This window comes from Aotus nancymaae, unplaced genomic scaffold (assembly GCF_030222135.1).
Source record: "Aotus nancymaae isolate 86718 unplaced genomic scaffold, 86718_ANA_hifiasm-v0.15.2.pri h1tg000077l, whole genome shotgun sequence".
Lineage (NCBI taxonomy): Eukaryota > Metazoa > Chordata > Mammalia > Primates > Aotidae > Aotus > Aotus nancymaae.
The window spans coordinates 10,409,980-10,422,810 of NW_026988492.1; the positions used below are offsets into that span (position 1 = coordinate 10,409,980).

General features: G+C 43.5%; 1 protein-coding gene across 8 annotated transcripts in view; it reads right to left on the reverse strand.

The window, feature by feature from the left end:
• Window positions 1–223: 223 nt before the first annotated feature.
• The window catches only part of KIAA1217 (KIAA1217 ortholog), an 807,714-nt gene continuing 795,106 nt past the window's right edge, over window positions 224–12,831 (reverse strand). For 3 of the 8 annotated variants that reach the window (XM_021665573.2, XM_012450135.2, XM_012450131.2), the window contains 5 exons: window positions 10,539–10,658; window positions 5,280–5,357; window positions 3,581–5,173; window positions 2,964–3,086; window positions 224–2,240 (listed from right to left, as the gene is read on the reverse strand). In XM_021665573.2, the coding sequence (XP_021521248.2) occupies window positions 1,743–2,240; window positions 2,964–3,086; window positions 3,581–5,173; window positions 5,280–5,357; window positions 10,539–10,658 (2,412 nt within the window). In that variant the 3' untranslated portion in view covers window positions 224–1,742. Of the gene's footprint in view, window positions 2,241–2,963; window positions 3,087–3,580; window positions 5,174–5,279; window positions 5,358–5,508; window positions 5,545–10,538; window positions 10,659–12,831 lie in introns of all 8 variants that reach the window. The other 5 variants (XM_064368600.1, XM_012450132.3, XM_021665681.2 and 2 more) reach the window with 3 other exon arrangements.

Genomic DNA, 12,831 nt, shown 5'->3' on the forward strand with positions numbered 1-12,831 from the left:
AGAGATGGGGTCTCACTCTATTGCCCAGGCTGGTCTGGAACTCCTGGCCTCAAAAGTGATCCTCCTGCCTCAGCTTTCCAAAGTGCTAAGATTACACACATGAGACACTGTGCCTTGCTTCTTCCCATTTTAAAAAATGAAAATATATGGTGTAATGTTAGCATATTTCCTTCTAGGCCAACAGTATATTTTTAGGTTAAGGACTCAAAAAAAAAAAAAGAGCCAAGTGATAAAGACATTTTATTTCCACTTTAATTCTACTGGATTTTTTTTTTAAAAAAGAGACAGAAAATAATAAGAGCCCCTCCAGGAACTGAGGGTAGAAACTCTGTATCCAGGATTGCTTTCTGTCATCCATACCTTGATAAGCCACAGAGAAGAGAGGGAGAGAGCCAAGAGGTCACATCCAAGGCACCACACTTGCAATTAATTTATTAGGAACTCATCATTAGTCACCCCAGAGCTTGCAGAAAAGTAGTGTCCTCTGAGTGGATGTGCTTACATCCCCCAAAGCGGAAAAACATTTAACTCGGTAACAGTAACATTTTCTTCTCTGACTAGGAAGTAGTTACAGTGACAAGGTACAAAAAATAAGCATGCAGCCCTTTATTTAGTTTTGCAAAGTCTCTGCTTATAGTTCTGTATATTACATGACTGTGTTATACAAATACATTTATTTACAAAAACACTCTAGCTGTGCAAACTTGTTGCTTTTTAAAAATGTATGGATATGTCCATTTCTGCCCGTCCCGATATATACTTTTAAAGCATGCATAAAAATTAACTTTGGTGTGGGAAAACTACTCTATGTGCTGTCACATACAGTATTTTAATGTCTATTTATATTTATATATTTACAAAAGCTTTTCGGTTTACAGAACCGTACAGAAGTGTACATTTTAAAATCCACAATGCAATAGCGTGGCTTACCAGGTCTCAGAAAACAAAAGAAGGGGTTAGATACTGCAAAGAAAACAACTAGAGAATCTCAACATGTTAAGAAAGAAAGAAAAAGAAAGGAAGGAAGAAAGAAAGAAAAGAAGCAAGCAAAGAAAACTAGCTTGCTCGGGCTAGCAAATCATTATACATACTTTTCATGGCAGTGCAATAGGTTTGATAAATTGCCTTCTACACACGCCTGTCTGTAGGGCTTGCATGGAAGTTCATTGGTTTTATAGTCTAGCACACTACTTTCAAATGTACAATGCTACAGTATCAAAATGTTTTGGCAAAAAAGATCTTGAAAGGAACCATGAAGTTTTGACAAAAATAGAAATCTGTAATAAAGCTAAATAACACTAAAATAAAAGGAAATATTATAGTATCTGTTTTACAATTTGTATAGTCACACTTGTGTAGTTCTCTGTTCACTTCTAGTCTCCGTAATGAAAAATAGTTTTATACAAAACATACTAAAATTCTGGAATCATACATGTTTTATATGCTTAAGACAATTCTTCTGTCTCACACGCACCTTTCTCTCCCACCGCAACCTCGTTTTGTAACACATGCTTACCGCATTTTATAGGTATTGAGTATAGACAGTGAACACTATAGCAACTAGGTAAAAACAAAACAAACGAGCTTTGCTGAAATCTATTTATCCAGTATTTAGCACATACTTAGCGTTAAGCCTCAAACGATACAGCAATATGTTACATTCTCTTGTGAAAACAGTTGTTGTAGACTGTTACTTTATTTTTTCAATGTAACTCCGACTTGTGCCTAATAGGATTTGACCTTTAAGAGGTTTCTTTTGCTGTGGATGGGGTGGCTTTGCTTGAACTTCCGTTCTGTGCCTTGTAGCTGGTGAGGCTGGGAGCATGGATGGTCCTGGTGCCCTTGGCACCATGAGTCAGTGAGACGGAGGAGGCGGGGGAAGGAGGGGAGGAGGAGAATGACAAAGGAGGGGGTGCTCGGCCGTTTTGACTCTGCAGTGAGAATGAAAGATGATGACCTTTACCTGTGTGAGTGAGGCTCTGAAACTTCAAAGAGCCATTAGAGACAGAAGGGATGAGGGAGGCTGAGTGAGCAGGTGGTCCTGTTTGGGGGCTGAGAGGGTTAGAAGCAATCGATGGTTTAGTAGCAGGCGGATTAGGGAGGTTAGAGCTGTCACCACTAGAAGAGGGCAGAGAACTGCTTTTCCCAGAGCTGGGAGAAAGGGCTGGAATCTTAGAAGCAGGTAAGGAGGGGGAAGTAGGCTTAAAGTCCCCACCAGATTTCTTAGCACTTCCATTAGCCTGCAAATAAAGATGGCAGGAGACATTTTGTCAGAAAGGTGGTCACATGATCAACCCACAGGGCCTGGCAACACAGCCCTTCTGAGAACAATTCAATCAAAGAAAACCAACCAAACACGATTCAAGGCCTGAGCTAAGTCTTGCTGTGCTCTACTGGACCTGGTAGAAACCCCCCACGTACATAGCAAAGGATGGACAGAAAAGGAGGAAAGGAAGATCGCATTTGTAAGAGGAGTCCCATCATTCCAGCGCTACCGTTCCCCATGTGCCAGGTGGGCCATGCGTCTGGATAATTACTGGGGTGGGGGTCGGGCCTTGTGACGGAGCGTTAATGTGCTTCTAACGCAATACAGTCAACACAGACGTTAGTAGTGGTGACGTTAAGGACAGTTCAACCACAGGTTGGTTTGTCTCTGCTTCCCGAGGTGTTCTGATGAAACACTACATTCACCAAAGAAAAGCCACCTGGTCTGGCACCGTGTGTTAAGAGTTAAAATTTTGGAGTTTGGAGTCACAAAGTAAAAGATGTTTTATTGCAAGCATGCAAAAGCGTGGTGAAAAAGTTTAACAAAGGCTTTTCCAGACTTTCTTCATGCCCCCAGATCCAGGATGTCTATGTAAACCGTTATCTTACAAAGCACAATATTTGGTATAAACTAAGTCAGTGACTTGCTTCTTAACTGAAACAGCGTCCATCCAAAATTGGGTTTAAGGTAAAACTACCTGACGATATTGGCGGGGATCCTGCAGTTTGGACTGCTTGCCGGGTTTGTCCAGGGTTCCAGGTCTGTTCTTGGCACTCATGGGGACGGGCATCCTGCTCGTCTGTGGGGCCCCGCTGGAGCCCTGTGGGAAGGACCAGCGAGAGGGGGAAGAGAAGGAGAAGCACGTGAGTAGGTCATCCGTGAGGCTGCCCCACTATGTGCAGAAAAGCTCAAGGTGAGAAGCCACAGCCCTACATGCAGGACAGATCTAGGAGACACCAACTGGGGTTAATCAGAAGAATCAAACAGAATCAACTGCTCACTACTGATCAAACGAATTTTAATGTGAGTATCAGAGCAATCATTTCAACAGCACATGGCTGACCCAGCAGCCTCGTGTTTACCCAACACCAGTCAGCAACAGAGGCAAAAACAGAATCGATTAGCTGTTAGACACCTAGTTGTTGTTGTTTTGAAGGTGAGGGAGAAAGTATGAAAGAAGGGTTTCATGGTGAACAGACAAAAAAAGCCACCTGAAAGAAAGCAATTAAGTCACAAGACACCTTTTGCTAATGGTGATTATGGCAGATTTAAGAAAGCAGCTGGGTCTTTTCATTTTCCAGCAGACCAAGATACCTTACGTGAAGCTGAAGGTATCGACGTAGGGGGCTCTAGGGCAGTGGGGACTTCATCCGGAACTAGCAAGGGTCGGGGAGAGGCCTCTTGCACTATGTGGGATGAACTTGCAACAGAATCTCTGTTGGAAGAACATGAGGTGTCAACTAGGGCTTTGGGGCTCATTTCACTGATTGTATTTTCGAGCTGTTTAATGGTCTGCTCCAGGCTGTCCAGCGTTCTGTAGGTATTTTTTCTAATTTCATCAGTTCTTGAAATCTGAGATGTACTCTCAGTGCTGGGCTGCTCTGGCCTCCTCACCACGTTTTTAGGGGTGTCTTCAGGTTGAGAACTAGTGATTTCAAAGCGCTTGGCTTCTTTGTGCTGTTTCAGGGTGCCGTCCTCTTCCTCTTCTTCATAGACTACCACTTGCAAAGTCTTCTTCCCTGTTTTAGTTCCAGTGCGAATGGCTTGAGTGAGAGCGGCGAGTTGCTTCTTAGGGAATTTGAATTTAAACTTTTTCTTGGGGCTTTCAAACTGGTCATCAGTCACGTCGTCACTCTTGCACTCTGAATTTGGAGAATCCGCATAGCTGAACTTGTTCAGCTCTGTTCTGTTCATATCCTGTCCTCCTGGGATTCTGGTCTCTGTTGCCAGGGAGCGTGGTCTCTGTTCCACCTGTTGCCCTGTTCCAAGATTGCCTGGGCCAACCTTCTTAGGAGACATCTGGGAACTGTTATTATTCTGGACTACAGAGTCTCCATTTTCCTCCTCTTCCTCCTCCTCTATCTTTTCTTCCATCATCATTCTCTCTAATTCCTCATCACATTCCTCAAAGATAGTTGAAAGTCTCTTATATGCAGACCGGATGTCCATGGGCTCATCAAAAATGATGATTACTGGTTTCTTGTCCAGGCACACGACTGGCTCCTCATTGTCAGTCCCTTCTTGTGGAGGGGTCATCTCTTTTCTGGCATCGATATTAACCGTCTGTATGTCTTCTCCCTTTTGGCTAACGATATCATGCACCTCCCCACTGGAAAGAACCTGGACAGTGGTTTTGGTAATCATGAAGGCAATATTGTCAGTGGCTGCATTTTCTTCGGTGGGAGAACTTGGACTTGATTCTCCGTCCTCATGAGGGTTCAGGTTAGCATGCCTTGGCCCCTTGAGTCTTAGAACAGCTTGGCCAAAATCTGTCATGATAACCTCTTGATCTTCTGTTTTAAAATCATGCCCACTCAATTCTGTTAATCTAGTGGGAGAGGAAATGTGACAGGCATCTGTAATTTGCTTTTCCACCTCCTTTGTCTTTCCATAATTCAGCTTCTGGTTCTCGGTGTCAGGTATAGAGTACTGCAGTCCTGAGACTTTAGACCCTTTGTTTATTTCATCTTCTAATGAACTAATGCCAGAGAAACTGAAATTGACCTTAGGCACGCTTTTCTGGGAATAGTTTCTACTGTCTCTGAGTAAACTTGTATTGGATATGGAGTTTTCCTTCATTATGATCTCAGTTTTATATTCTGATGTTCTTGATGCATCAGAAATACTATTCTCCATTCCTCTTTCCCACTTAGGAAGGTCACTAGGTCTTAGAGCCCCTGTGGTAACCTGAGAGGGAGAATGGAGGAGGGAAACCACACACATTAATCAGCAATGGATCTGCAGGTAATTAATGTGCATGGTATCGGCTGGAACACAGATCTGCTGAACTCACCTTTCGGAATTCCATTTGGGGGCCATTTTCATATTCAACATCAGATTTCCGTACATCTTCATGGAAAAATTCCAAATTCTGGTAGAATAGCGTAGGACATGTTACTCCACAAAACCATATCCCCCCAAAAAAGTTGGATTATAACTAAATCGTTCCTTTAATTACATTTCCAAGACATGCGGGCCACGCATATTTGTTACACACCAATCCAAAACCTAGAGCTGTTTACCTTGGATTGCTTTGTTCTCCAACTGCCAAAAATGCCCTGTGTTTGCACAAGATGAAAATCTCAATTAGCAAAATATTTCAAGCATTTAAAATTTTGTGGGGGAGCAGCGAAGAGAACAAAGGGACAGAGTCACTACTAACACGTCCTCTTTTCAACCTCAGATTGTCAGCTTAGCAGAATCTAAAACCTGAAGGATTATGAAAAAAGTATGATGTAGGGGCTGGCAGAAAGTTTCGATTCGAATCCAGATCTGCCACTAAACTGTGTTAGTTTAGATAAGACACTGTACTTCTCTGGCCTCAGTTTTTTTGCCTATAAACTTAGGAACCAGCCCAGGAGTTTAGTTTCTCTTACAGCTAGTCCTCTCTCTGCTTCCGTCATGAAGATTGTCCTATAAAGACATCTCCTTTGGTTGGGTTTGGCATTTTGGGATGAGAAACATCATTTTCCCCGATCAAATGACAGACTGAAATGTCCTTGCAGTTTGTACTGTGGGTGTCAAAGTATCAAAATCACTTTCACGCTCCTCGTGGCCAAGATGACCAAGTCCAAATTCATATTGATCATGCTGTTACAATATAACCTAAACATTCACAAAGCAGGTATTCGAGGTTAAATTGGTGATGGTAACATCACGACTCAGCTTTCATTCTCTATATTTTCCAGTGTAGAGTGAAGATACATTTCTCAGGGTCTCGCCAAGATTCAGGACTGAAGGACCCAGTGGTGAGGACCCACGTATTCAAAGTGCTTCATTTGGAAGCCTGGCCTTTCCCAGGGTGTATCAGTAGCCTCAGGCCCTGACATAACACTAACACTAGTGACACCTTGTCCTTTCCAAGGCACTGCTGCCCTTTCTTCTTGCTGAGGTGGTGGTTTACAGCAGGACGGAGCACAATTCCCATGAAGGTTGTTTGATTAAAGCAATGTCAACACAAAGCAGGAATACCTGGACCCAGCCAAAGTCAACCCAGAGCAACCCTATGACCTTGGTTAAGAATGGAAAGACTGTTCATACACACCCAAGAAATGACACACAAACAACGCAGTCAGTATTAATCACTTGGAAATACTGTGCAAAATACAAGGTACAGGAGCCTCTAGATACCGCCTGTTTTACTTCTGCTTGCTCCCCAGGAAGGCCCCAGACAAGTGCAATGATTCAGCTGCTACAGTGGAACCACATGACTTCTTTCATGGGATTTTAAATTTAATATATGATACAATGACTATGTCAAGTGAAAGGGCTTAAGAAAAATAAATGAGCTTCCTGTAATCCCAGCTACTGGGGAGGCTGAGGCGGGAGGATTGCTTGAGTCCAGGAGTTTGAGACCTGCCTGGGCAACACAGCAAAGACTCTATCACATACACACAAAAATAAAAAATAAAAATAGGCTGTGTGCAGTGGCTCACGCCTGTAATTCCAGCACTTTGGGAGGCCAAGGAGGGTGGATTACTTGAGATCAGAAATTCGGGACCAGCCTGGTCAACATGGTGAAACCCCATCTCTACTGAAAATACAAAAATTAGCTGGGCATGGTGGTGAGTGCCTATAATCCCAGCTATGTGGGAGGCTGAGGCAGGAGAATCGCTTTAACATGGGAGGCAGAAGTTGCAGTGAGCTGAGATGGTGCCACTGCCCTTCAGCCTCCAGAGCGACAGAACAAGAGCAAGACTCTGTCTAAAAATATATATGAGTAAAAATAAAAAAAAAATTAAAAATAAGGTTTCAGCCTAAGGTTGCAACTCCAAATATGGAGTCAGCATATCATGCTAGGACCTGAATGAGAACTTGCCCACTAAATCACGGATAGAATTGGCTTGTGATCTAAAGACACATGCGTGGCTGATGTTCCGGGGGTCCTTTTACTAGGATTTAGGGCTGGTGTCTGTTCTGGTTGGTCATGGCCCGTGCCATTCCCATCATTAAATATTTTAGGCCAAGTGTAGTGGCTGACGCCTGTAATCCCAGCACTTTGGGAGGCCGAGGCAGGAGTATCATGAAGTCAGGAGTTTGAGACCAGCCTGACCAACACGGTGAAATCCTGTCTCTACCAGCCACTCAGGAGGCTGATGCAGGAGAATCACTTGAACCCAGGAGGCGGAGGTTGCAGTGAGCTGAGATCGTACCACTGCACTCCAGCCTGAGTGACAGAGCGAGACTCGGTCTCAAAAAAAAATTTTTTTCAAAAGTCCCCTCTGTAATATATGTATTTTAAAATTGAGTAGTAGCACAAATGCTCCAATAGAAAGTCACTAGGATAAAAATGTGAAGTTTGGGTTTCACATGATCTTTTTATCACTGGGCTAGAAAAAACTGAATGTATTAAAGCAAGTGCATGAACTTGGTCATAATTGTCATGTAAACTCACAATGATTTCTTAGTCTCAGATGGTCAAGACTCTGTGTGAAAGGTAATTACATCTCTTTAACATGTATTTACAGGCCCTGAGATGTGGATTACAAAGACAATCGGAAAAGCACTCAATAGACATGAACAATAAACCAAAACGAGAGACAGGGTTACAGGAAATTGCATACAAGTGAAGAACTAGGCTGGAGTTCCAGTGAAGACAGGAGAAAAAATGCTTAAGAAAACATCTGATTTATGGAAAGGTAAATCCATAGCCCTGGAAGAGGTTAATCAGGACCAAAAATTGGGGATAAGAGAAGTCTGATACTCGTGGTCATTCTGAAGTAGTCATTCATCTACTGAGATTAATTATCCAGAATAAGCACCTGTGACTAAACCTAGTGTTGGGCACTCAGTAAAGACCTGCTTATTAGCCGATGGAGTCTCGATTGAGATAAATGAAACCAATGGGATATGACTATCTAATTATGGGGCAAGAAATCTCATGCTACTTTTTAGCCAATTAGAAATGTGCGATGGCTCATGCTTGTAATCTCAGCAGTTTGGGAGGCCGAGGCCGGCAATCACCTGAGGTCAGGAATTTAAAACCAGCCTGGCCAACAAGGTAAAACCCCATTTCTACTAAAATTACAAAAAAAATGAGCCAGATGTGGTGGCACACGCCTGTAGTCCCAGCTACTCGGGAGGCAAAGGCATGAGAACTGCTTGATCTTGGGAGGTGGAGGTCGCAGTGAACTGTGATCACACCACTGCACTCCAGCCTGGGTAACAGAGTGAGACTCAGTCTCAATTAAAAAAGTAAAGAAAAATTCTACAATGAGACAGTCACGGTCTCCAGAGGGATCTTTGAGAAATTTTAAGTTCTCAGTCAGTGTTCTAGACAGAAATGGTCACATTAGCCCAAGTATAACATGCTACACTAGGTCTTCCATGAGTTGGTTTCAATAAGCCCTCATAAAGAAATTCCATATACTGAAAAAAAGAATATATTTCCAACATGGTTTCATGGGTTCAGTTCAAAGTAGGTTTTCTTTCTTTCTTTTTTTAAATAGAGACAGGTCTCACTATATTGTCCAGGCTGGTCTTGAACTCCTGGCCTCATGTGATTTTCCCATCTTGGCCTCTCGAAGTGCTAGGATTACAGGTGTGAGCCACCGCGCCTAGCCAGGTTTTCTTCATGAGAAAGATTTACCAACAATAACCCCCCTTGTTATAGAGCGAGATTCTCTTCTCCCTATTAATGGTGTCATATGTCAGTTTATGTGGCAGAGAGTTTATACAAGGACGCCACTGTGGCTATGAGCCAGGGTTGGCCTCTTTGGCAAGGCCTCTCAGCTGTGAGCTGTGAGCCCAAAACTATGTCTCTTGAATGGTTGTGTTAGAATAGCCTTTCAATTTTGTGATACTACATCTACCTCCTTGAGCTGTCATACGTGGACCGAGGTACCCACCTGGAGCAGCTATTCTGGGCTATCTTGCATCTGATTTGTTAGACTTTATTTAAGGGAAGCTAGAATCTTTGAATTCTGAAAGATAAGTCCCTGGAGAAAAATGTTAGGACTTGAATTGGTCATTGCAAGCTTTTTATCCTGAAATTGAGATGGAGGCTTAATTCAAATAAGATGTCTCTATATTTAAAAATCATAAATGCTCTAGATGCAACTTAAAGTTTCACTTCAAACATTCAGGCGAGGGCCATTTCCCAGAGTGCTTCTACAACGTCAGCAGACTTTGTTTCAGAGCCTGGACATCTGTTTTGAAGCCACACATATATTTTAACACTAAAACTATACTGAACTTACTGTTTTGGAAGGTACACTTTAAAAATGGATAATACTTGGCAAAAATTCTATTTGGCATCCTTGGACGTTTGTGCAAATACACATTGGTATGTTTCCATGAGGTTACACCTGTGCATGGTGGCAGACACTCTACCATGCATTTACTTCCCCAAATCAAAGGTTTTTACCAATATATATATTTTTTGACACAGACTTTCACTTTTATTGCCCAGGCTGGAGTGCCGTAGAGCTATCTCGGCTCACTGCAACCTCTGCCTCGTGGGTTCAAGTGATTCTCCTGCCTCAGCCTCCCAAGTAATGGACCACCACACCAGGGTAGGCTCATTTTTCATACTTAAAGTAGAGAGGGGGTTTCACCATGTTGGAGGCTGGTCTTAAACTCCTGACCTCAGGTTATCCACCTGCCTGGACCTCCCAAAATGCTGGGATTACAGGGGTGAGCCACCACATTCGGCTGGTTTTTTACCTATTTTTAACATAGATAGTTGTTTTTCTTTTTTGCTCAAAGGAAGTTACGAATTAGAAACACTCCTAAATACTTGGTTGCAGTTTCCATATATTTCTATTTAGAGTTGTTCTAGAAAGTCCTGAAAGGTGTATACTTCTTAATTTGGAAAGACAGTGTCTAAATTCTGTATCTGCTATTGTATGCTGTGGGCTGGCACACAGTGTTTGCTCTGAAAACCTGAGCAAGAGATCTCTGATTGTAACCTATGCCTGTGTCTCCAATAGTTAAAAATAGAGAGAGAAAAAAGACAGAGGGGACAAAGGTCGAGTACAAGAGCCGTGTTAGTGTCAGAGCAAGGAAGGAAGGAGTGACCAACGGTGTGGCAAAAGTGCAGTTGCCACGTTACCTTCTTCTCCTTGGGTGGCACTGTGGCGCCCGACCTAGTGTCTTTAACGTGATTGTCAGCCCGGGATGGCTCAGCATGACTGTTTGAATTTACATCCATAAAGGAACACTTCTGGAATGCCTAAGGAATTAAAATACTGAGGTTAACGGTGATCCAAGTGTGCTAAGATAATGGAAGAAAACAGGCAGGGAACAACCAGAGGCATGGGACTCCAGCCCGGGTCCTGCACGCAGGTTTAGGCCAGGGAGGCTGCACCCTGAAATCCTGCTCCCCATGTGCTCTCATGTCAGCAAAGCTGGCTTGAAGGCTGAGCCCAGGGCAAAGACTGCCTTCCTTCCCTCTTTTCTTTCTTTCTTTTTTTATTTTTAGACAGAGTTTCACTCTGTCACCAGGCTGGAGTGCAGTGGTGCGATCTTGGCTCACTGCAACCTCTGCCTCCTGGGTTCAAGTGATTCTCCTGCCTCAGCCTCCCAAGTAGCTGGGACTACAGGCGCCCGCCATCATGCCTGGCTAATTTTTTGTATTTTCAGTAGAGTCGGGGTTTCACCATGTTAGCAGGATGCTCTAGATCTCCTGACCTTGTGATTCGCCTGCCTCGGCCTCCCAAAGTGCTGGGATTACAGGCGTTAGGCACTGCACCCGGCCGGCTGCCTTCCTTTCGGGGAATGTCAAGGTAAAGCAGACACTGCTACCTTTTCCGCCTATCTGTGGTGAACCTAAGTGGTACTTAGGAGGGCTTCTTGCTATAAGCTTTTAAAAATGCTCAATAGGTAAATAAAACAAAAATCTCTTTTTTCTTCCTCATTTTTAAAATGATCTTTATTGAAATTAGAGGAAAAAAGCTCACAGGACGTTTTAAACCTTTGAGTCTTACAATAGAAGTACTCTTTACCAATCCACTCTCTGAAACAGTAACAGGTACTACTGTGCTCTGACGTGTTCTGAGGCTCATTTAGAATAAAGTGATGCTTTTAAGCAACGATGTCATTCTGAGTGGCCTAGGAGCTGCCTGAACCCTAGAGATTTCACTCTGAAAACTAATTATAAGAGCCAACAGTTGGCTCTTGTGAACATAAGTCAGGGAGGCCAGTTGTCAGACAAAGAGAGAAAGTGTAGACACAGCATGTGTCTATGGGACTAAAAAGGAAGCAGCCATGTGGGCAATGTCCAGATGACACGATCATGAGAGAAGGAGAGACGGGCGACTCAGGGACCAGAGCCTATGGACGTGAGTGGTTCTCAACCAGGCTGTAGCTCACCCAGGTTAAAAAAAATACTGCTGTTCAGACCCCACTCAGAGAATACACACATCAGAATCTCTGAGACGTAGGAATTTTTTTTTTTTCTAACTCCCAAAGTAAATCTAATGTGCAGGTGGGATTAAAAACCACTTGCTTGCTAATTTATTTATTTATTTGAGGCAGAGTCTTGCCCTGTCACCCAGGCAGGAGTGCAGTGGTGAGATCTCAGCTCACTGCAAGCTCTGCCTCCTGGGTTCAAGAAATTCTCCTGTCTCAGCCTCCTGGGTAGCTGAGATGACAGGCATCCACCACCACGCCTGGCTGACTTTTTTTTTTTGTATTTTTAGTAGAGATGAGGTTTCACTGTGCTGGCCAGGCTGGTCTCAAACTGCTGACCTCAAGCGATCCTCCTGCCTAGGCCTCACAAAATGCTGAGATTGCAGGTGTGAGCCACTGCGCCTGGGCAAAGACCACATATTTAAATGAATCATCCTAAATAATTGCCTAGTGTTTTCTTTATGTCAAATGTCATTTGGAGATATCTCTGCAGGTAGAAAGAATAATGCACGTGCTCCTTCAGTAAACATTCCAGCAATGGGCCTAAAATCTGAAGGTGGCTGATGAGGGGCTTTCTCTGGCCTTTTTTTCCATGACTGCTTGCTCCCATGTCTCTGCTGCACCTGGCCTCCTTGCTGTTCCTCAGTCACTCCAGTACTGGCTTGCCCTGGATGTGTTTGCTTTATCCGCTTACTTAGAGCACTGCTTACAAATGCCTATTGCCATTTTCTTTAGGATATTAGGCCTTCTATTTCAGAGCCTGTGTTTTCTTCTGATGCCTGGCGATGTGGAGCACAGGAAGTGGTTCTACAACTGTCTTTAGAAGAGCCACAGCTGCTCCTTGTCCTGCCTTGAGAAGGTGCAGAAACAAGGGAATCACTTGTGGCCACTGGCCACTGACCGACTTGCTGATGTAGGAGGCTGGGTTTTCATCCCAGCCAGAGGGCCAGTAGGGTTTGGTTAAGTTGCGGTTAGAGCACTTCATTCACTATTCT